General features: G+C 36.2%; 1 protein-coding gene across 6 annotated transcripts in view; it reads right to left on the reverse strand.

The window, feature by feature from the left end:
* Positions 1 to 25678, reverse strand: part of USP32 (ubiquitin specific peptidase 32) — an 81140-nt gene that overhangs the window by 5713 nt on the left and 49749 nt on the right. For 4 of the 6 annotated variants that reach the window (XM_056337530.1, XM_056337514.1, XM_056337557.1 and 1 more), the window contains 20 exons: positions 24246 to 24329; positions 21404 to 21465; positions 21184 to 21286; positions 19208 to 19400; positions 17873 to 18048; positions 16983 to 17123; positions 13555 to 13714; positions 11136 to 11290; positions 10311 to 10392; positions 8479 to 8553; positions 7712 to 7850; positions 7322 to 7427; positions 6489 to 6662; positions 5817 to 5991; positions 5027 to 5178; positions 4177 to 4288; positions 3378 to 3589; positions 1755 to 1939; positions 1259 to 1345; positions 252 to 372 (listed from right to left, as the gene is read on the reverse strand). In XM_056337530.1, coding sequence (XP_056193505.1) covers positions 252 to 372; positions 1259 to 1345; positions 1755 to 1939; positions 3378 to 3589; positions 4177 to 4288; positions 5027 to 5178; positions 5817 to 5991; positions 6489 to 6662; positions 7322 to 7427; positions 7712 to 7850; positions 8479 to 8553; positions 10311 to 10392; positions 11136 to 11290; positions 13555 to 13714; positions 16983 to 17123; positions 17873 to 18048; positions 19208 to 19400; positions 21184 to 21286; positions 21404 to 21465; positions 24246 to 24329 — 2694 coding nt within the window. The remainder of the gene's footprint in view (positions 1 to 251; positions 373 to 1258; positions 1346 to 1754; positions 1940 to 3377; positions 3590 to 4176; positions 4289 to 5026; positions 5179 to 5816; positions 5992 to 6488; positions 6663 to 7321; positions 7428 to 7711; positions 7851 to 8478; positions 8554 to 10310; positions 10393 to 11135; positions 11291 to 13554; positions 13715 to 16982; positions 17124 to 17872; positions 18049 to 19207; positions 19401 to 21183; positions 21287 to 21403; positions 21466 to 24245; positions 24330 to 25678) is intronic. The other 2 variants (XM_056337541.1, XM_056337521.1) reach the window with 2 other exon arrangements.

Genomic DNA, 25678 nt, shown 5'->3' on the forward strand with positions numbered 1-25678 from the left:
CTGTCTATAGCACTGGTGTGCTTAGAAAATTTATCAAATTAACATATTTTATAATACATTGTGGAGACTAGATCCTAAGCAACACACAACATGCAGACAATACACTGTTGAGGTTTCTTAAAAGCTTCCCTTCCACATTACGGTCACGTAAGAAGTCTAACATTAAGACATTAATGTATCCAGAATGTGGTGAAATGGGCTGTGCTTCAGAGCTATTAACAAACAACAAAGGGTTTACATTGAAATTTTACCCGTTCTTGTGACGTCTGGTAGCGCAGATGGAGTGCTGTTGGATCCCAGTCTACAGCAATGTAAGCGTTCCCGACACACGCTCTATCTTCTGTGCACTCAATTTTACAGCCACGGCAAAATCTAAATCAAGAAGTTAGATGTGGTAAGTAAACTGTCCAATAACTAAGTTTTACATTACATCACACTTCAATTCCGCTCCTTATTTTTTAACATATGCACTTTCAAAGACACAGGCCGTGCCTCCAGTGTAAAAGAAGAGGCATTTTTATAAAACAATAATCAGTGTCAGTTTGCTGTTTTAATACAGGATTTGAGAAATGGAAGCAGTTGGGTGAGGCTCAACCATCTACCTGTGTATAATGCTGACCAAGCCCACCTACAACACCCAAAAACTACAATGCTCTGTCTCCACACGTCTTTTACATCATGATAGCTAATGTACTTGATTTATGCAGCTGTAAGAGACTTTTTTTTTTTTTTTTTTTAATGAATATATGGCCTGAATATCTTCCAGCAAGGCTCTGGAATTTTTATTAGCATGTCTTTGTGTAGGTAAAAACCCAAGCACACTTCCAAGGTGAATTTCTAATTGTCTGTTGTAGTCCTTACTCTTCAAATGGCACAGGAACTAGCCAGGGTAGATCATTTACATCTAAAAGTTTGGCTTCATATGAAGCCCCTACAAATCATCCAAATATGTACACATACGTGCATGCATATATATATACACATGCACACAGAATATTGTAAGGGGTTAGAAGGTTTTTGATAATCACATCTGTCTCCTAATTTAAAGTTTCTGTGTCAGCATGGAGTTCAGCTCTCCAAGGCATAAAAGCTATATTACAGTGAAAGTCTGCCATGTGAGAGTTTTGCCTAAATTAGATTACAGATTCTTATTGTTTGATATTACCTCTGAAGTCTGAAATGTATCACAAACCCATTACCATAAATTACCTTTTTGCTGGAGTGATTCCCTCCCTTAAATCTAAAAAGGACAATTTACCTGTACCACGGACACCAAGCACAAGAATTTCCATCCTTCTGAACAACCCTTAGGGTGAATGGATACTGATACCCCATGCTATCATCACTGAAACAGAAGAGAACGCAACGTGAAAAGTGAGCACTCATTCAGACTGCCAATTACCTTCCTTCACTATCTTGCTATGTTTACTTTAAAAAAAACCAAAGAAAAAATTGCCCTCAAAAATCACAATTTTTATTAGATTGTGCTATAAAAACAAGACTTGCCTTTACTTCGCTCCAATTTGTCAGATACAATTAACTATCAACCACTACATGACAATAAATCAACCGATTTGTGTAAAGCCAACCTTTAAATGCAGCTAGGAGGTACAGTACGTTTACATTAATTATTGCCATTATTATGAGAAATCATAGCTGATAAAGATGAAGGTGAATATAGTTTTAAACCTTGTCACCAAGTCTAAGCCACTGTATTATGTCATTCAAGCCAAAGACCGAGATGCCAGACTCACCAGTCCTGTGCATGATTACTGGCTTCCTGAGGCGGGAGAGGGCTGGCCAGCCTGGAAACCTGAATCCACACTGCATCATACAGGTCTCTCTTCCGTGTATGAACCGTACAAGGAACAATTAGTGGCATTCCAAAGAGACTAGGACGATTCTTCTGAGATGAAAGAAAATATAATTCTGTCCGCATCTGTGTATGTGAAATAAAAGAATGACTCAGATATGAGTATGCATTAACACACGTTACCGTAATTACTAGGATGCTGACCTTGTTACTTATTTCAGGCTTTGGCAATTAAAATAAAGCATTAATTCTCTATTGAAAGTACCCTATTTCAACATTTTTTTTCCAGTATTAAATACTGTAAATTTTGATCACTGACTTAAACTTTTTTGTGCATTTTATATATTAAGACAATGTTGTTTAGGTATTAGACGACATTAAACGTAGATCTGTAATTCAACCATGTATAATATTTTATATTTTGTATAATGTATATTTCTTTTCCCATCACATGGTAATATTGTAATGAAGACACGCACCTAATGATGCTAATGCCTGTCCCCAGATGACCCCTACACTAGGCAAGCCAATGTTTGCTAGAGAAAGAACACTTATCTCTAAACCTAAAGGAGACACTACAGATTTGTACACAACTTATTCCAAGCAGACAAATTAACCTTCATGCTACATCCCCCATTTATAAGGAAGATTTAACACACCAGTTTAATGACACTGAGGTACAGCCAAAGCTACTACATTCCACAAGTGTTATACAGGTAAGATTATTATGCATTGGTAAGATTTTTGACAATGACAAGCACGGATTTTTGGAACAGCTTCCACAAACCACTTCCACTGGTTTTTAAGCTGTATGACTAAAGCTTGTAATGGCTCAAAAGCATTATACCCACGCCTACAAGATTCTGCAAAATTTGAATCAAGGTAACAGTGGTAACAGTGGTTAGTGGCCACTGCTTGAGAGAATAAAGCAAAAGGCCCCGTACAAACACACGGTGAAGAGGGCAGTCAAATGGTCTCCTGGCCCATATCCACCAGGCTCTAAACACGACCAGGCTCTGAAGTCTGGACACAGTGCATACAGAACACGAGGCTGTCTGAGGTGTTCAGTCATCCAGCATTGACATTTAGAGTTCAACTTCAGCACTGATGCTTTTACAAAGAGTAGTTCACGCCAACAGAATGACCCAGGAATGTACTATATAGCTTCACTCTGTTTCCGTGTAAGAAATAAGGCTTTTCCACATACTGGGAAAGAAATGCATTTCTAGTAGCTCCTCTAATTAGAATTTTTTCTGCTCAAAGAGTCTGGAACATTTAATCAGGGAGTTAGTGAACGCCCAAGTATGTATCTCAGCATTAAAGAACTGGGAAGCATGCCAGTACTAAGGAAAGAAAAATACACCAACGCTAGACATAACCATTTAAATTTACAAGAGTTGTGTTTCTGTAGAACTTGGCGCCCACTTAAGAGGAAAATGTATTCACTCCCTCTTCTTAAGAAATAAAGATTAATTTATCATACGGACATTGAAAAAAATCCTCACTGGCTTTCCTTCAAAGTGTGTTACGTGAACAGTTTATAACAAATGCAAAATGTACTAACCATTTTCCTGTGGACTGCAATTATATACCCTGTACAGGGACTATCCGAGAGCACGGGCACGTGACCGTTGAGAGTCCAGTTGGCAAGGTTACGCTCTGTTCCACATGGCACTACAGTATTTGGCATTCCGTTTGGAATGAGGGTTGGTTTAGGAAGGTCCCCATTCATCATTACGTTGGGTGCTCCATTAGCTGGTGGCCCAGTCGAGACATCTGTTGACAGACGATTACACCCTCAATTATCTACAGTAACCAGAACTGATCACATGATTTTTATCCTTTCCACCCTGTTCAATGCATTTCAGGAAATATCTTCTACTCTCCTTAAGACCAACATCTAACCTTTATTTGCCTACAACTTTGCAAAATCAGAGCATGCAAGAGCAAAGAACAGCAGAGGTGTTTACAACCCATATAAGAAACCACAAGCAATAAAAGCAAAACCACACACCACACTTCCAATTTTTTACTTGTCCTGCCTTAAAGCCAATCCACAAGCAATAAAACATTTTGTTCAAGACATCTTGCGTCTTGAACTGAAGTAAGTATATAGCAACCTTCAGACTGCTATTCTGGGCATGATCCTAAAAAGGATCACAGATCATCAGTAAATGATCTGAGACTGCACACAGCTCCTTTGTGGATCAGAACTCTTATTTGTCTTGTCTTTAATCTTTAATGTTTACTTAGTAATAAGTAATAAGGTTTTCTCATGAATGTCTCCAGTACGTAAGCACTGTGCATTTTAAGTGAGGATTAAATGCACTTAAATAAAGGAAAATAAGTATGTTTTGCTTTACCTGTCTGCACAGGACTTGATGCTGATGTAGGGGATCCTGGAATTGGTATTTCGAATGCACACAAAAACCCACTCACTGATAACCGGACTTTCTGGTTGTCTTGAGGAAAGTTCTTCAGCAAAAAAGGGGAAGTTAGTCAGACCTGCATATACTGCTATCCGTGACTCTGAATGTGTTCTGTTCTTTTGAAAATAACGTATCTATCAGCTCATCCTTCCCCTCCCAGCTGCTTTCTTGCACCTCTCCAGAAGGAAAAAAGGAAGCCAACAAGGACACTCCTTTGCAGATCTCTGCACCAAGACCTGAAAGAGTTATTACTGGTTCTCTAAACAGACTGACAGCCCCTAGTTTCAAGCAGCTTTAATCATATTTAATGAGAGCAAAAAAATGTACACATATATACATATGCACTATGCAGAACTAAGCCAGTCATTACTTATGCCTCCGATATCTTGAGCGTTTAAACTCATCACAGCACTCTAACTTGAGATTTATTACCTGAAGATTATTTTATCCTTTTTTTCCTAAAAATATCAGTAGTAATCAATTCAATTAAACTTCTGCAAGCTTCTACATCACTAATAATTTTGTTTACAAGTGGTTTATTTTGGTTCAGTTTAGTCTGATTTTATATCTATTTAAAGCAAGCCAAAGCATAGTTTAAGAATGAAATAGAAGTTCATATAGAGCTATAGCTAAGCTGACTTTATCATACTTTAAGTTAAATTATTTCACAGTTCTTCTAAACAAAGCTTAATGCCAAAAAGATGGTAGTACGCCACTGTACACAAATAACAAACAAAACCACCAAAGGTATGCTGCAGCAATACTTAATTTTTTTTCTTCTTACCTTTATATTGGAGCTATGCACTTCTGCAAGTAGAATCTGTTCCGGTTTCAGCCCGCAGAGTTCACTTAACTGTTTTTTCAAACCTGTATACTTTTCATCCATGTTCAACCTCAAGCCGTATCGAACAGGAGTAGTACCATCTAATTTAATTACTTTAAAGGGGAAAAGAAACACACTGGTCAGCAAACCAGGAAAGTTTTAATGAGAACAATATATTACAGCTACTTACTTAGTAGAAAGTATTTTTTCCCCACTTGAAGATATGTTTTTTAAATATTTTTTTAACCAGTTCAACTTTCAAGGCTTGAGACAAATGTCAGAAATCTCTTGCCGCATAGGCAGTAGAAAATGGTTTCAAAATCTGTTTCACTTTTTTATCATCTTTGCTTCTTTGCCCACAATACATCAGTTTTTCATAGCATAGTTCATGACCCATAAAGTAATTTGTGTTTGTAGACTCCCCCCAGCCCTTCTTTTTTCACTCTGTGCAGATTTAAAGACAACCTTCACGACACAGTGAACAGAAGGAAAGTTCTCAGAATCTCCATTTTGTATGTTTCTGCATTAAGTCATTTAGTCAAGACTGAAATGGGCCATCTATGCTCTATTTTTAAAGGGTTTACTTTAACTGTATTCCAATGAAAATCTGGGTACTTTATTATATTAAAATGGTTATACTATTTTTAAAAGTACCACACCAACGAAATCTGGATGTTTCCTAGATGTTCTACATATACAATTTTTATTTTAGCAATGACAAGTTTATAGGGAATTAAACGCTACTACTCACCTGTAATTTCTAGGTGCATGTAGCTATCCATTGGCAAAGGCAAGGATAAAAAATTAAAAGGGTCAAATCTAACACTTATATGTCCACAAGTTTTACATTTTACTTGTGACTTCAGCTGCCCATGAAATAAATCCACAACAATGGATCTGTTTCTTCTCAGATGGTTTTCCCAGGCCTAAAGTGAAGTATGACACAACACAAAGTTAGAAACTGAAGACTATTTGCTTGAACTACAGGAAGTAGTTTCATGGGAAGTCAAATGATTTCCATAGAAGTTGTTTACCAATTTCTAATAAATAGGAAGTATTTCATTTCAACATGAATAAAGAAAAGTTAATTCAATTAACACTATAATCAAGGTACAACATCATTTAAAGTACTTCTGAAAGGACCATCAGGTATCTTGAAATATTTTGATGCTCCACAATTCTGAAAAGTTGTTCAAAGTGACTGTGAAGTATCATCTCTATACCTTTATTATAATACCTAAACCTCATTTTCAGCTCAAAGGTGAAACAGAATCCTCAAATCAGAGATATAACAAGTTCCAAAAGACAGCAGAGTCCTGAAAAAGTACTGCCACAGCCAGCCTCATCAAAAACTTAGCAGCTTAGTACTGTAAGGAAAAAAAAAAGCAAACAAACCCTAGCCCCAAAAAGTTTTAACTCATACCTCTGCTGCTACTTCCCAGTCTGGTCGACCATCACTGTCTTTCAGTTCAACATATGGCTTATCATGAACTCTGTTCAAATCCTCATGAAGACCATCCAAAAGAAAAGCCAGAAGCTCCTGTGAGTCTTGCTGTTGAAAGCCATTAAATCTTGGTGCATATTTTGCTATTGTCCACTATAAAACAAAAGCCAGAAAGTTATTTTAACGTCATGTAATAAAAGCTGTAAGAATAAATCAAAATATTTTAGACAAGACACCTGCTGTCAACGAGCACAAATTCAATTGCCAGGAATTAAAGATAACCCTCTACGCTTTCAAAACAGAAGACCATTCACAGGCAAATGCATAATCTTTTGTCCATAACAAGTGCTATAAAAGCCACATCTTATACCACAACCTCTGATTCACACCATGTAACTCCTCTGAACTTACAACCACTGAATCATGATTATATTCCACAGAAAGCGGCTCAAGTCCTGAGCACCAGGACCGATGAATCCTGGCCTCCTGGAAATGTGCACCTCGCCCCTGCACAGCCCCTTCCTGAAAACCTCCCCTATGTTCCTTACAGGTGAGAAAGCAAATTCTGTGACCCGTTTCAAGTAACATCTGTGATAACGAACTGCCCAGGATACGGTCACTGGCTTCACAGCCAACTTCTAACACTTGAAACCTGTGTCCAAGTTTCCTTCCCTTTCTCTAGGGGAGATACTGATTTGAGGCCAAGAGCCACTACAATACAGGTAACACCAGGAAAAACTGCATTAAATAATTCCTGCTATTCACAGAAATTCTTGCTTTCCATCTTTAAAAAACACACATCAGAGGCTCACCCGCAGCTTTAACGGTGCTATATTCTTCTGAGTTCCGCTCCACAGCTCCTGAACCAAATCCCCATAGCACTTGGCCATGTGTCCTTTCATTCCTATTGGATTTGTCCTAGAAACCAAGAAGTAATTAAGGCCGTACTAAAATTTAAACAAAGTTCATGCATAGGGATAAACAAGGAAGTGCAAAGGCTTCTTGCTGAACTGTTTTAACTCTCCCAGAAACAAAACAGGTTTCATTTTCGTGTATCTAATCTAGTATCTGCTGTAAAGCTGACAGTTGATAACACTGAACTTAAGAGGATTTATTCAACGTGTCTACTTCTGAAAGCTGGAACTCATTTTAAAGAAATGTTACAGCATCTAAAATGCCAATGGTCTCAAATAAAAAATTACCTGTTAAGTTCATAAAGATGTCTTCCAGAGATGAAATACCTTGTTAGAGGTTGTGTATTACTGACACACTGGATGCTGGAGTTCATGAAGCATGTGTTACCCAGATTGCTTAATCCAGTAGCACCCTTTTCAGTAGGAACTGAGAAAAAGAAAACATAATTATACCAATTGTGCAGATGTAAACAATTCAGAATGGTATATCAGTAAAGTTAAGAATATGACCTTTTCACAGTAACCAGTTCAATTTAACCTGCTCCCAATTACGAGACTACAGCTGGCACAGATGAAACAGAGGACCAGCCTGTTCAAAACACCTTCTCTCTCTACTTAAGTTAATAGAAATTGAGGTATTTTGTTGGATCTGATCCACCACGGACCTCAGTACAATCCATACAAACTATTTTCAGTTTGTATGTATTCAGTAAATAATTATGGTACTGAAATTTCTGGATTGATTTGTTAAAATCTTAACTATTCCTTACCTTAAAAAAATTTCCCAGATAATAAACACAAACCTCGGAATTTGTTACGTACCATTTGCTAGTGCTGCATCTGAACATCTACAAATTTATCTGTCTATACATCCAACACTTGCACATTTCCAGCATCTAAGTTAATACAACAGAAAGAACAAGCCAAGCAGCACAGGTGTAAAAGACCTCTTCCGATGCTAAGCGGGCTTATACTAAAAATAATTGTTTCAACATAATATAGCCTCTCGGATTTCTCTTCTCATCATAATTCAATTACTATGCTGAAACACTTACCTTTATGTCTGTCTATTTTACTGCTGTTTGCTATAAAAGACATCTCTTCCGGCCAGCTCATGTCTTTGTTTCGAACTAGAAAGAGATATGGTATAAGGATTTTTTAAAATTCTTTGTTACTTGCTCCAGAGAGCTTATGCAGCTGAAGAGGTTTAATTAAAATTTTCTAATATTTAATTGAGAATAGAAAATTGCTTATTTTTAGTTATTATTTTTGCTAGGTTTTATTTCATTGTTTCCAATCATTATTGGAAATCATTCTAATACCGGCATCATTCCAGTAACATCTTTAGAAAGCAGCCTTGAGACTTCCAGTGGATTACAAGTTTTCAGTACTTATTCTAATATTTAGTATGTATCCCCCAGATCTGAACAGATCTGTTCACTTCATGAGTGATCACTAATATTTTTTGTTGTTATGAATCACCAAAAGATTGAAGTGCATTTCAAAAGAGGGACAAAATATATCTGTTTCAAGATAAAGCGGGACAAAAACCCACAAGCTTTTCTAAACTAGCTTTACCACCGCCTCTCCACAGGTCCCCTCTGTAGACCTCCCCCTAGCATGGACACAAGCATACAGTGAAGTGGCTTAAAGGACATGGCTGAATAGAGGAAAAGGGAGTAATTTTTCACTAGATCGCTTCTCACAGCCAGCTCCTCAGATAGGTGTCAAGTAGCTGTCCACGGGTACGGCAGCTGGCATCACAGACAGCAGAAAGGCAGGCTGGTTCTTTCGTGGCAGTACTGACTTAAAGCCTGTTTGTTTACTGAACGACAGCCTTGGGGTTTCACCTGATACAGCAAGGTGCCGTCCCTCTCCCCTCTCACCACATAAATTCCCATTTCTTCTCTTGTGTCTGGTGATTAATGCAGGCACACAATGAACTGCATCATCCACTCTACCAATTTTAACTTGATTAAACGTGAGCTAAGCCAAATGACAAAAGGGATTAGTCCATCCAGCACACCAGCCTGAGGTGCAATATAAAGCTATGTTAAGTTAAACTTGTACAGACACAACGTCAGACCCAGATTTCTATAGCGCCTCTGTGATGTAAGGACAACGACAGAGTGGATTAAATATGTATACTTCTGTTTCTCGTATACAAAAATTAGCCAAAAGGTCAAACTAGGCGAAAACTCAGCTGATCTGTGCACCCTGCTACCTTGGACAAAGGCTTAATATACTTGTGACTGACAGCACTGCCTCGCGTAGTAGCGCATGGCAGGAGTATGAGACACGAGAGACATAAATTGAAACAAGAAAGGCTGAGATTGTTTACAACGCCTTTTTGCCACGACAAGAGTCAGTCAAGCAGTCAAGTCCAAATGCATTAGGCTCTCTCCAGATGTGAAAATACAAGCAGCTTCTAATGAAAATCTTAGCAACAAAACTGACATGGACCGAAACACGCTGTTTTCTCCACCTTTTGCTTTATGAGTAAGAATGTATACATGCAAACACTGTAACCTGAACTCTGGTAAAACTAGTGAAAGAAAAATCAGATAATGAAAAAGCCTCAGATGCCTCATACCGCTTTTGTTTAATCTCTGGTATTTTAGTTATTACTGTAGGAATAGCGGATTATTTGAAGCTTTGGTATTTCTTCCTGTATTTCTTTCAATACATACATAGAAACAGACATCTATTTACACATACTCTTCATTCTCAAAATACTTCCAAAACAAAAATATTTTGGTATTAGGCCTATATATTTGGGTAGTTCAGGCAATTACAGAAACAGGTACTATATGCAATTTATTAACCATATATATACTTATATAAAACTATCAATTTTTAGTAAAGCATTTATAGGCCCTTTTTATACCTTCTATTACTAAATGCTGCTCATCTTGGATTTTAAGATACTCCAGTCTGTGATCTTCATCATCCAGCAAAGTAAGATAGTTCTGCAGAAGAAAAAATAATCATATAGTTACTACTTCTAGATTTAAAATACTCTGAGGATATTTTAATCTCAAAGCAATGAAATTAAAACAGTATTAACAATTTCTTCACAAAAATGAGAACACCAGTTTTTTACCTAAGTTAATTAAATACAATAGTTCACTGATCTCCACAAGCATCTAGTTCAATGCTTTAATGTTAAGTGGTATTTCTTTAGAATGAGAGAATTACACGTACTTAATGGTTTGGAGGAATGCATTCTGCTTGTTCATTGTGATTTGTTCACATGCACATTTGAAAAAGATCCTGGATGGCTGCTGGCTTCTGTGCCAACAGGAGCCTATAGCATCACGTGTGGCACTGAAAGAATATACTTCTATTTTTATTTAAAACAGTTTCTATGAAATTTCCTATCAAGCCTTTCAATAGGTCAACGAACTGCTAATTTCTAAATACACCACAAGATAATTAAATGTTTATCGGGCTAAAAGGAAAACAAAAGATAATTTTTCTGGGTTACAAACATTTCACTGTTTGGAGTGCACAAAAAAAAAAATATATCTAGAAAGCAAGTGGCAAGAGTTTTCCAACCTGGGCAGTTAAACTGCAAAGGGAACTTACATCCACTTGTTTTTGGGTTTTTTTTCTGTGCATGTACATGTAATAGTTTCTAGAAAAAAAAAAAAAGAGATATACAACATCCAACAGCTGATTAAAAAAAAACACAACCCAAACCCAACATTACCTCACTATTGTATAACCAGAGGCGCATATCTTCTTCTTTTATACGTAACCTCTGGGAGAGATATTCATGTATCTCCTTAATTGTTTGCATTCGACTGAAGCAGCCAGTGTAAGCCAACACTCTTTTTAAAGGAGCATTCGGTGAAGGTACATTCCCTGGATTCACAATAATAAGAAAAGGGCAAAAGATAATGTACATACCCATAGGCCAACTGAAATCAGATCAGTAACTTAAACACTATATATACAATAAGCATATTTTGTCAAAGTAGTACAGAGTTCTAGTGCTTCTGTATATGGATAAAATAATGAGTTAGATTGAAAGGTAGTTGTTACTAACCCCTAGGGACAACAAATTTGCTATCATAAAGCAGACAGATTTACCTCCCTTCTTACCAAAACCTGGTAGAAAATTGCTCCCCAAAGATTCTCATAGAAAATAAATAACTTAAAAGAAGTTTTAAAAGACTGGACTATTCTGTTAAAGACAGAGTATCAGGGTCAATGGCAATTTTCAAAATAAAGGACTTCAAAATTTTATGAGAAATTAAATAAAAAATAAGGTAAGAGAAAATCAGTCTGACTGTTCTTGGAAGCAGCGTGACTTTGCTTCAGCTCTTCCATGGAGATGAATACTGATCTGTGAAGATGAAATCAGCCTGGCAGTTTCACAAGAAAAGTATTCCTAATAACTAAATTTCTCAAAGCATATTCTGTGAAGATGCCTAGGATTTTCACCAGAACTTCTAAACAATCTCATGTTTACAACACAAATTAATTCCATCAGTTGAGATTGTTGCTCTTTTCCATAATATGAGCTCATCTTTAAATAAAACATTCACACAAGAGGTGAGACCAACTTTACATGCTTTATTCCTTGAGCTTCCTTGGTTTAAAATTAGGAAGTTTCCAGCTCCTCAGAGAGACAGGTCTATAACACATTCATGAAAAACTTACTACACAGCCAAACCCAATCGGGTGACTGCATTGCTTAAGTAACCACAGAAGTGACACTGTTCTACTTTCACTGTCAAAAGAGTAAAATAAAATAAATAGTACCATATGAAAAGATGCAGTATTACATGCAATTTGACAAAAGAGTAAAACTAAATTGTAATCATCAGTCAGTAAAGCATCAGTTTTGCCCCAGTATACCAAGCAAAGTACTCATTTTTTTGTAGAGAAAACAAAAAAGCATTTTCTGAGATTAGGGATCAGAGGATTAGTTGTAAGATTACAGCAAGAAAGCGTATTTGAAAACTCAAAAAGATTAATAACTGATTGGACAAATAAATTAGTGCAGAGCAAAATAATTCCAAATCAAGATCAAATTTGGCACATCAGAAGATTCTCTTTATTTGAATTTGGGCATTTTAGGATGTCCAAACAAAGCACTTCCCATTTTATTAGGTCAAGTAGGAAAAATTAATTTGGGTAGCAGGCAGTTTCTGTAGCGGATCTTGATCGAGCAGGCAGCCGCTATCTACATGTTAAGTTTTAGATTCTACTGAAGCAGTGAAAAATGGAGCATCTGCATGAGATTTTTAAACATAGGCTAACACTAGCAAGACTAAAGGATTTAATTTTCCGAAGTCAGGTGAGCCCATTTCTGGACATATGTTACTGTGGATGCAGATATACATCGGTGTGCATCCAAATGCACATGCATGTGAACATCATTTATTTCTTCAAACCTCTTGTGCAAGGCAAGTATGCAACTGTGCACACAAATGGGTAACCAAAAACAAAACCTGCAACACTTCTCAGCTGAAATGTGAAGCTGCAATCTAAAGACTATTCTTACAGCCCATTACTCGTACAATCTTCTGGCAAGCATTACCATCACAATTATGGCACATATATTTCAGTTTGAAGTTTACACTTTCTACAGTATTGTCTTTCTGAACTGCATCAAATAACAGCCTTCATATTTCATTAACTCTATCGCTTTCTAAAGAGTATTAAACAATTTGGGGCATTAAAGCCTAGCTGGCCAAGTAACTCGGAACCAACTGGCTGAACAATGATTTCATTTATTCTAGCACTGTACTATCAGATACACACACAGAGCCCAATGCACAGGTGCATCTATTCTATGGCTACAAAATTCATTACCAACAGGAATAATGAGATCTGCCCTTCTACGCTGTTTTGTTTATGCAGTGCTCATTTTTCACCTTCAGCTCACCAATTTATTTGCAGTAACTATGCAACTTAACGGACTTCATTGAAAATGCTCCCTCACGCCTCTTCCTTCCAAGAGAAGATAGCAGGAAAGCCTTTAAATCATTACCAAATGCTGTTTGTGCCTTACAGTTGATTAGCTGGTGTACAAGCACAGTGGCAGCAAGCTTCTACAGCTGTGGGTCTCGCTTTCTTAGAAACTGCGCACTTGTATTCTTGCTGCATTCTTAAGTTACCTCTAGGTAAATGCTGAGGAAACATTCTCAGGCTCATCATACCCATATTCACCCAGATGTTGGACTGCTGCGTTCGAGTGGCAGGCTGCTGTCTCAGGAAGAGCAGATAGCGAGGAAATAACTCTAGCTCAGGCACATTTGTTTTGCTGTTTTTGATCACCTAGTAAAGATGTTTAAAACATATTTTAGAGACCGCTGTTCAAACATATAGGAAATCCCAACAGGAGCAGGAAGTAATTGTTAAAGCAGATGATTAAAAATATAAACAATGTTTTACTAGGAGATGAGAAATCTTCTGAACTTCTTACGGGGTGTCTTAGGCAAATATCCACAGGAATAACAATTCAGTGATTTGTAAGGCCTTTTTGAAGCTTATTAGTGGCAAATTGTCAAAAGCAAACACCATACTCAGTGGAGCACAGCTTCCTGTGCCATACTATAGAAAAAACCCCCGAAATATATATTCCTGAAATATATGTGAATCTACAACGAACCTCAATAATTCCACACTGTGTATACTTCAATATAAAAGTTTCACAATTGTTGAAAAAACACGAGCTGAATAAGACATTTGTTCTGAAGTTTCTGAACTATGAGCTTGAATTAAAACCTTTGTATTGCAAGTTTGTAGACTGAAACTTATGCTGACAAAAACAGCTGAAACTACCCCAGAATACGACTTGCAGCTTTTCAGTCACCATTTTTACAAAGATTTTGTAGATCCATGCAAACATAGGCATACATAAATGGCAGGAATGTTCACTATTTTTGTGACCATGTGAAGCAGGAGAAAACACTCGGTTTAAGATGCGAGAAACAATAAAATGCACTGAAGTAGCATTCAGTTACAACAAAAGCAATATGATGACATTTTCTGGAAAAAAACAACATAATAGTCCCTTACTGTGGGGTGGGAAACTGGGACTGTAAGTGCCTGTATAGATGGTAGTAAGTAATCAAATGGGCTTTAAGAATTCAAGTGCTCAGATAACCAAGGGTCAAAGCGTTGCTTAATTATGGACTGTAAAGCTACAGCTTACATAGGTAGTATTTATATTTTTCTGCAGACAGGATATCCAAACTAAAATTCTCTCATTCTGTATAGATGTCTCTCTTCTAATGACCCTATTGCAAATATCTCAAGCACATTAGTTTATGTATAAAGAGATGTGGCCTTTCCTGTATCACGAAAGGTGTTGTTTCCATGGAGAATGTGTGGGAGAAAGGTAACAGAAGCCAGTGATTTTTCACTGTAAAATAATTACCACTACTATGGCTAACAGACCAAATCATCAAAAATCATACAGCTAACTCTCTCCATTTGTGACACTGTGTACTTGCAACACCAATCACCAAATCTCTATTGCTACCATTAAAAAATAAAAAAAAAAATTTAAAAAATCCCCTCACTTCCTTTTTTTAAGTGTTGTTCCTATAAGAGACCACCTGACACAGAATAAACCAACCACTATACGGAATAAATATACTCAACAGAAACTGAAGAAAGTTCCCAATGTTTCTAAGTGAACAGACCAAATTACATTCATTTTTCTTGCCTCTAACATCAGCCTACTTCTCTATAAATTCAGTTTTGATAATTCAAGGCATGCCAGCTTTAGCTCCAAATGATTATGACCTGTTAATTGTTTTGCAATATTACACACAGAGAAACAGAGAGATAGCTCAATAAATTGTGAGCAAATTGTATGATTCAACAATGGCTACTGCTATATAATTACTGCTTCTCTCTCACAAACAGTTACTGTTTTAACTGCAACCAAAAAAAAAATATCTCATTGAGATAACACAGACTATTGGTCCACTTAGTCAATTCCTTTTAATATATGGCACTTTCATATTTGAAAATTATATTCTGCAATACATTCCGCATTGAGCCCCAAATGAATTTTTATTAAATATTTTACAGCTTTAATATATAAAATACTAGTGTTAGTTACAAAAAGTAACTTTGGTTCTTCAAGGTGTTTTTTTTTAAATAAACTGTTATGCAAAGAAGTACAAATACCACCTTATCTTTGATAGGCTCTTGCTAATTAGTTAAATTTTATTACAAGGCTTTAAGTGACTACAGGTAATTAAATAATTGTTGATATAAAAATGCAGTATTACTGATTTATAAATACATTTTTCTTACACAATTAAACACTTCTGTTAATTGTCTGTAAAACTATTTCACAATTTTATTGTGATTCATTGGCTTTTCTGCTTACTATCAAATGTAAGAAATGTGAAAATTCAATACATCTGAATTATTTCCTGACAAATAAGTATTCCTCAAATTTGGAGAAGTGTTACTGATTTTGTGCAGAAGGAGAATGGTCATCACTTGCCTCACCAGTAAGATTTTCTGGTACTCATTAGAAAAAATGCAAGGCAATTATCATAATACTAGAAGAAGAACGACACAAAAGAACTATTTATTTTTAACAAACGATCTGCTCAAAATAACAACTGGTATTCCTATGGTCAAAATATATAATACCTGCAACAAAATTCAAAGCTGAAGAATTAAAACAAGATGGGACCAACTGGATGAGCATATCAGATGAGATCCCTTTTGGTGAGGTCTTTGCTTTTAGCACAGAATACAGTTGACCATGATTGTGCTAATGCAGCCTTAGACAATAGATGCCAATTCACTTTTAGCATCTATTTCTTGAGGAATTACTTATGATAAATGCTTTATTGAAAAACCTTTGACTAAAAGCTGTACAACTTCACCAGTCTGTGCAGTACTCAAAAGCTGATATGCTCATACACAAATTCTTTTTAGGAATAACTACTCCTGCAGCTTGTAGCTACAGCTCAGAAGTGCTTCTGAGCAACCATTTTAACAAAGAAAAGTCTTAGTTTTCTTCACTGGGATCACCTATTGCTATCTGCTTTTTAGATCATCACCAAATGTTTTCTATGACACTGAACTTGAAGGACAGCAACTGTTAACTTTCCCCCGCTTCCTGAAGTTGTGAGAAAGGCAGGCGTTTTCAAAGCTGCAGGTGTCTCAGTTTTAACACTATTGTTTTTGCAGAACAGTTGAAAATTTATCTTGGCTTTTAAAGACGAGTGTTTTGATGCCAAGTCTTTTAAACTGATCTCAAGTCTACTTTTGCCTGCTTTAGTAATCATGATCATTTGAGCAGCATTTCTGTCCTCTTGCAGTATCTCCTGGGGATTGTGCCGCAAACCTCCTGGTAAATATCCACAACTTTCTATCCATGTCCATTTCTGAGACTGCTTTTTCCCAGCTTGCTCTTCAAGACTTTTCATTTAGACTACCCATTTTGAATGAAATGGGAGATGACCATAAAAGATTACCTTGTGCAACTGGCAGAAGCTTGGACACATTAGGTTGTTTGTATTATCTTGGAGGTTATGGCAAGTTAACAGCATCTATAATCACAACTTACCGGCCTGGGCAAGGACAGATTTGCTCCATACCAATGGTAAAGTGCTCTCCAGACTGGTTCTGGTACCATTATGTAGTCCTTTCCTTCAATCAGTTGTGGAGATCGCTTTAATCTTCCACCCTCCATTGTTAACGATGCAGCCTTTAAACAAAAAGAACTTTGTCAAATCTCAAGTGGAAAAAATAGCATGTAGCTGCAATGATTTTAATTCATGATCACAGAAGGCTTTTTAATTATTCAAAAAAATTTAAGCAGCAATTTGCAACTGCTTTTCACACTGAAAGATGGTATTTAAATGTAACAATAATTAAAGCTCAAGTTTCACTATTTACTATTTCTCTAAGTAGTTGTCTGGTATAAAATTCGTACTATGTTTCTTTTGTCACCTATGCTGACAACTCATATACTGCATAGAGAAATCCAATCTATGCTCATCATTGATGGTGCTGGGCTGTGTTTTATGTTTTGTTTGCATAAACACTGGGAAAACTGTCAGTTTTGTTTTACTATTTAGTTAACTATTTTCTGTTTTTATACAACAGCAATAAATACTTGTATTTAGATTGAAAATACTGAAGTGTTTAATCACTAAAATATTTTAAACTTAATGCTTAAAGCTGTGTTTTCATATGTCTTTTTCATTTATAAGTCTTGTTTAAGAACATTTTGAATACTTGTCTTCCCACAAACCACTCAGTAGTAGTAGCCTCAGAAGAGGAACACAATTTTTTCCTCTTAAGAGTAAGAAACTCAAATTTCGTTATATATTAGCACTTCTTCGTCATGTAAGTAAGCCACTAGCTGAAAAAAAACCCACAAACATAAAAAGCTGTGATAGAAGTATGCTAAAAGATACTTTTCCTACATTGACATCACTCAGATGTATTTACCTTCACTGGTTCTTGTGTTACTAGGGGTTGGTTATCAATAGCTCCTGGTTTCTGAGGATTAAGCTGTAGCAAAGTACTCCCATTGGTTCCAAGGAAACACTGGTTATTATTGTCCGAAGTATTATGCTGCCTAGCAAAGCATACATCAGTCCCTGGTGTGCCAGGGTAAAGAGTATCTGTAACAGAATACAAGGAAAAAAAATAAAAATCCTCTGTTTCAGTTCATGACTCCATAAACCATAAATGAATGAGTTAAATTCTTGTATCCTTTTTCTGTTTGTTTTTAAAAAAAGATTGTTGAAGAAGTTTGCTATCCTTCACACTTCAGTGAAACTTGCAACTCTTCCAAACTACAGAGTGGCAAATTACAGAGTGACAAATTATTGTCAGAAAAGGTGACGAAGAGGATATATGATATCCAAATACCAAAGCAGATTATCTACACAAATACCTGTTTGAAAATAGCTTAACTAGGTTTGCCGGTACAAATGTGTTTAGCATCTGCTCATTATCTGTTGTTTGAATACCAGACTCCTGAAAATCTTGTATACAAACCTGAATATATATGAAATAATGCCCAATTTTTATTTTTTTGTCCTTGAAAAAGAAGATGTTTATATTCTATAAAATCTCCTTTGGTTATGCAGAACACTAAATCTAAATTTCACGTTAATAAAAAGAACAAACTTATAATGTAAAACTTGTCTCCCTTCCTGCCCTTCCTCTATCTTCTCCAACACCCACCCCAAAAACAATCACAGTAATTTATCTATTTTAAATTGAAGTTACAGTTTTAAGACACAGATTTTAAAATACCAGATGCAACATCTCAAATTCTCACAAGAACAAAAATATCTTCTTTCAAAAGATGGCTCCTAGAATCTGCATAAACTCATTTAGATCACATGCCCGGTAAAATTGTAAGCATGCTTTTCCGATTTTTTTTTTCCTGCTTCTTTCCTCTTTGTAGTATCTGAGGTCATCTCGTTGGAAGACATAATACAATGCCCAATTAGGTATGACCTAGAAACAACTTAATGTGAAGAGGGGGGAAAAAAAATCCACTCAGAAAATAAATGATAGGAGAAAAACCATCTTGAAAGCAATTCTGGAAACTACTCATAGCATAAAAGATGAATTGCTATTTAAGCAAAACTGTTTCTTGTTTATCCACCACAGACTAAAAAATCCTAGTAATTCACCAACGTCCACTTGTAGGCCACTACTGCAATCTAAACCATGTTATCTTTTCGCCTGGAGGAATCTATGCGGCATGTAGTTTTCTCTAAACCTGTTCTACATTAAACCTCCAAGGAAATAAGATGTTATGCTTACTGCTGCTAGTAGTCTCTGAGGCTTCTGATGCAGTAGAAATATTATCTGAAAACTTTTCTTCTGTTGCACTGAAGTAATTAAGACCTCCCATTTTGTCTTCTCCCTGTTCTGAAGTATTGGCTGCAGCAGCTATGAGCGAATTCTTACCTCCACTCAAGACAGACGAAGGCTCTATCACAACAGGGTTTGCATCCTAAAATTGGTAGGAAGTAGAAAAGTTAATTATAAGCCGATATCAAAGACATTTAGCACCAGCCAAACCAATCACCAAAATTCACAGCTGCATGACCACTTTTGTATATCACAGTGCGCATTATAGGAAAAAACATTTTCTACACCTACTGATGAAAAAACTGCAGAAACTAACAGTCAGAATTGTTAAACCAACTGAATAAACTCTGCCGTACAATATAAAAATGGTGAAATACCAGAATTATTTTCTCTATCTAGGTACATAAAAAGACAACCATTTTAGACAGCTGTAACTAGACTAAATATTTGAAGATTTGTCGTTGTTGAATTTCATGGGATTAAATGAGAACAGCTAGCACAAGATCAAAAAAAAACCCCATGGTTTCCTCAAACCTGCAACACTTTAGTCTTCCCTAACTTTGTTTTGAAACAAAGTTCCTTCGTCTCCTTTGGAGAAAAGAATTTGCAAATGCAATCTGGCTCACACTTAGGCAAAATATAAGTGGAGAAAAAAAAAAAAAATATCTGTGTCCTCCACCAAGAGTGTAACTTGCCTGCCCAGTACAGACAACATGTAAGAAGAATCCTACTCAATTTATAGCACCAGTCACAACAAGAAACAGCAAGAAATGAGAAAACAGAAAAGGGTATTAACTGAGCCTTAAGAGAGGAAAGAAGAAAATCCACGCAATAAACATCACTATAACAACACTGAAAAAAAGGGATGTTTCCTGATTTATTTGTCCCCTATTTATCATGTAACTAAATATTATATCTTGTCAAATTACAAAACTGTGCATTAAATTGAGATGTATAAAATAAGGCTAAAATGTATGTTGGAATTAATGTAATAATTTCTAGAGTTTTACGGAAATTCTGAGTGTCCTCTTTGCTCAAGAGGCAGACAGAGTGACTAATGGCATTGTGCTATTATGCAAAGGATTAGGTATGAAACCATGTGCACAGCTGAGTGCTTATACTATGACGAGGATTAAATTAACTAGTATTTCAGGTATTTAAGCCATCATTTGTCCAATTCACTGTGCACAAAGAAAAACTAATTACATGGTTAGTTAATGCATACACTGCAGTTTTCTGAGTATTTTTAGTTATTTGATTTTATAAAACAACTCAAATACTTACATGATTACTTATCACTATATAAAAAAACCTTTTGAGAAATAGTTTATTTCCCTTGTGTAACCTGCAAAAAGTATTTATCACCACCTCAAATTTTATTAAATACGTTTTCTTTTGGGTAAGTTCATAGCCATGCTTTAACTTAAATATTTTAGGTGGTGGGTATTAAAAAGCACCCTAGAACAATACCCTTTTAGTAGGACTGCTTTGATCACCATCAGGTACTGGACTACTATTCTCCATTGCCTATAAATCCAGTTATACCAATTCTCTCCTTTATTTTTCCAGAAAATACAGTGTGTATTTATGGCCTAAGTGAAGTCAAAACCAAAACAGGTAGCTCTATTATCAAATGGATCAAAAGACTTAATGGGAGCACTACTGTGAGACTGTATTTTTATTCAAAAAATATTTTGACATGCAGGAATGATGAAACAAAGTACAGGAAGAGATGACAGTTTAATGAGATTATAGTGAAAAGCTCACCATGTGACAATGATTCAGCAAAACAATTATTTTCCACTAAGAGACAGGAGTTGTTTGATTTCAAGCATTATTGGTTAAGCAGTCATTGGCTGCAGACTTTTTTTCCATCAACACATTCACAGAAACCCTTACTCAGTATATAGTAGTATTATACTTACGTATTTGACATATTCTTTCCACTGGTGCCACCACGGCATTGCAATAAGAAACCAGCTGTGCCCTGGCTGAAGACCATACCTGCTTTCTCTTTCTAACCAGCCTCTGTACGTAAAGAACAAACAACATGAAGTATCAGTTGAAACAAGGAAACTACAGTCCTTTTGAAAATATTCAAAGGTGATTCTGAAAACCATTTAAGATTCTGAGCAAAACACGCACCTAATAATCTGTCCTTCCTCTTCTGGAGTAGCAGGTCGTAGCCCCAAAACTATATGACACACCTGGAAAAAGAAAGTAATTCTTATTAAGAACTACACCACTATGAAACAAACATTAGGTAAACACAAGAAAAGAACAGCTAACGAAACCATTCAGAAAATTCTTTTCAATTATATAGCAAGACTACCTAAAATTGAACAAATCACTAAAAAAGAAGTGTTTTGATTATGATATTCACAACCTGTTCCCTCTATTACGACAAAAATACCAAGAATATCAAAAGCCCCAAGACAAATTAAGGTGAACAGAAAATGAATTTTCATTATTTTCAGGTCTGAAGCACATGCTATGAAAGATCACAGCAACTGACACGGATCAGACATACAAAAAGTTAAGATGCCTGTACGTACTGGAGAGAGGTAATGAGAAATTGGGAGATTACAAGCTGTTAGAAGAGGATAAGCTGAAGGTTTAAAATAAAAAAAATGCAAAGGGGAAAACTGGGGAGAAGTGGTTATAAAAGGGACTGAAAGGAAAACAAGCACATGAAGAGACTGAGGGAGAAGTTTAAAGCAGCCCAACGAACCAGTCAACACTGAGAATGCTCTCAAAATTGTAGAACACTCTCTGAATGTCTGATGCTTTTTTCTTTTTTTTTTTTTCCCTTCTTGAAACAAACACAGAAGGCACCATCCCCTAGAAGGCTGCCTGATCTGGGTGGAGTTTTATTCCGAGTACACAACAACAGCAGTCCCTGACGGGTAATATTTTACTCCTCTCTTCCCAGTGAAACCATCCTGGCCTTGGCTGCAGCAATGGCTGGGGCTGGTTCTCCCAGCAGCATCCCAGCCACTGGGCAAGCAGCAGGGAGCAGAGGGGAACCGACTCTGCAGGGGTCTTTGTTTCCCATTGCAGGAGGAGGGTCTGCTGTCTCGTCTCTGAGACTGTTTTCAAATTGGTTGCTGCTCATAACATGATTTTTAGTCTTTTCTTTATGTCTCTTTTGAGGCTATCAATTTGCATCTCAGCTGGAAATTTCTAATGACTGGTGAGATATCTTATTTAAATTTATATTACAGTGTGAGAGACCATTACACATTCTGAATAAAACAAAGACTATTAGCTGCTGGGAAGCAACAGATTTTCCAGCACACACAACACAGCTGGCTCTGACATTTCTTTTTAAATTCATGTAACACTGTGCTAGTATCAGATTCTTCATATAAACTAAACCCGCTACAAATAAACCAATTTGTTGACAAGCCGTCCAAGGCACTCTACTCAGACTACTTAGCTTCTCTTGTCTGCAGATGAGACACACAAGCTCATGACAGCTCAAATGAATGCCCAGACAAATCAATGGCAGACTCTGTCCTGCACGAGTATGCTGTTGAGCCCGCAGCATGAGAGTGCTTCATAAGATAAAGTTATCAAAGGAAATAAAAATCTAAAATGAAAATATAGCAATTTTCTGCCAGAGAAAAAAATACTGTAAACGAGACCTCCAACAAGCAATGTGTAACAATGGCAACGTGTAATCATCATTAAGACAAATATATTAAATGTTCACTCATTCTACTTCAGTATTGCATAGCTACTTGTTAGTTCATCAATATTAAGTTATGATGATGGATAAGGATAAGGATATATAATGCTAGACAGTCCAAAAATAAAGACAGCCCTTCCTGAGAAGGTTGCAGTGTAAGCAAAACCTGATGCAATTAGAGATAAAAAGAATTTTCAGAACTTTCTGATTTTATTCTTTTCAGCTGTGGTGCAGCTGATGGTCTTCGAGTACTCTCACTCAGTCACCCTTAACTTCTTTACAAAGAATAGTTCAAAACACAATTTATAAAGTAGTCTAGGGTTATAAACGGGAGAATCAGGAGTATGCTAGTCAGACATCCTCTCACAACAATTTAAAAAAAAACAAAAACAAAAACAAAACCCACAGCTTCCCTCTGATGAAGTATTTTTCTGGTACAATCTGCCTCATAACTAATCAAGTTTCACTGGTAACGTGAGAACGGAGCCCACCAGTTCTCCCTGGCCATCCCTGGAAGAACTGAGACTGTCATACAGGGCTGGAGGTGAACATTAGATTAGGACAAATCTTCAATGCTCCATCATTATTTATTACCATTATTATTATTATTATTATTTAAACTCAAAGTATCAGCCTCTATGGAAAATGGGTAAGGAACAAACTGCAGTGAACGAAAATACTCTCAGGGGGTCATTTTCTGCACAAAGTGAGCCAACACTAAAATATGACTGTTTTAAGAATTTACAAAAATCTAACTCAAGCTTGATTACAACCAAATCGTATACACACTTAATCCTCAGCTTTGCAACACAATAGTGATATGAGATCACAGCTTTCAAGGACTGCTTCATTAAGAAAGCAACAAAAGGTTCCTTAAACGGCGTTAACCAAAAATGTGAAGGGAAAGCAGTTGTAGAATTACTGATACCTTTTCTCATTTCCTGTGTCACTTCCTCAGCAAAGATTTCCAGGAACAATTGTTTAAGAACACAGCCTTTTTCTAATGAAAAATATAACTGCTGATACACTGGATATTTCATTTTATGAACAGTATTGTTTATAAACATTCACTTTATCAAATTAGGCTTTAGGCATCTCCATACACTGAAAAGAATAGTAATCAAATAGAGAATCATTCCATCAAGGTAATGCACAATTGCAAAACCACATAACTCAGTGAAATAAACAAAACCATAAGCACGTTAGCACAAATGCTGATGCTGCAATTCATGGCCATGCAAAAAGCTCATGAGTTAGTGACCACAATTTTCAAGTTTAAATTTCCTCTAAACATACCTGAAAAAGCAGATTTAAAAATTCATTGGCAAGTGCACTCTTCACACTCCATATCTGGTAGTCCTCCAGAGTCAGGTGTCCAAGCTTAGTTGAAGGGAAGAGAATGGAAAGGGAAAGGAAAAAACCATCAAGCTATTAACCTATTTCTATTAAAATGTTAATTAAATGTGTCATTACAAGGCATGACAAAGCCAGTGATTTGACAAAAATTTGCATCTACCACTGATAATAAAATTTAATCCAATGAAAGAAGATAAAACAAGTTTTAGCATAACACATGTAACCTAGAAAACCAAAAAGCTTTGAGAGTACAGAGGACAAACTACACACAGGCTGTAACCTTTGCTCCGGCTCTCCATCATTCAGATTTAGTACTCATGCTCAACTGCAGTAGTCATACCTTCCCACACCACGAAACCATCAGAAGCAGTATGTGACTGGTCAGGGCAATCACTTTGCACGAAACAAGACTGAGACAATCTAAGACTCTGATTGTCCAAATAAGCTCTGCATATAGAGATACTTGATCCATTCAGAAACCCACCATCTTCCTCTGTGGGCTGGGAAAAACTATTTTTGATCATCAAGTCCTTATGATCTTACCCTACAACACAAGTCCTATTGATTCTTAATCATTTGCAAAGTTACAGTAGTGTTACCACTGACAAGAGTCAGAGGACCTTGTGATTTTCAACCATACAGTGAATGGATCAAGCTAAATTGCTTATACTGTAATATAATTTATAGCCATTTTTACAGTAGTGGCAGTTACTCCACCTCTTCTTACAGACCATTTTCTCCAGAGTTCACACAGGTCAAAGCTAACATGCAAAGAGAGGTTAAACAATTTATGTAATTACTGCATCATCAGCTCTTTCCATCACTACATTCATGATGCAACTATGAAAGATATTCTGAAGACTTAATCTTCTTTCCCAACTCTTTGTGGAAAGAAGACTGCTATACACTTCCTTATAAATGACCCATTTAAAATAAACAAATAATAAAAACCTCAAAGGATGAAAGAAAGAGCTCACTGAAGCCATATTTTCTACTGCTTTGGCAATGAAAAAATTATAATAAAATATTTGCCTACCACTTTGTTGGAGTACAAGCAGGCAATACAACTATTCAAACAAGTAATTAAGCATTCCTAGACATTCTTTAAAGTTTTTCTTAAATTACTTAGTTTCCAGACACACATCTTAATTAGTGAAGTAAAGGATGAAATAATAGAAACAACTTCCACTATATTGTTTGCAGATGGTATCTTGAAAAAGCAAGAACTTAATTAAAGATTTACACACAGCTAACTATAAAGCACAATATAAGCTACTAAGACTTTTTTCTGTGTGTCACGACAGTCATGACATGTCTCCATAGTTTAATGGATACTTAGGTCTGAAACAATATCATCATACTAGTTCACTGGT

The sequence above is a fragment of the Falco biarmicus genome, chromosome 1, assembly GCF_023638135.1.
Source record: "Falco biarmicus isolate bFalBia1 chromosome 1, bFalBia1.pri, whole genome shotgun sequence".
In the NCBI taxonomy this organism is placed as follows: domain Eukaryota; kingdom Metazoa; phylum Chordata; class Aves; order Falconiformes; family Falconidae; genus Falco; species Falco biarmicus.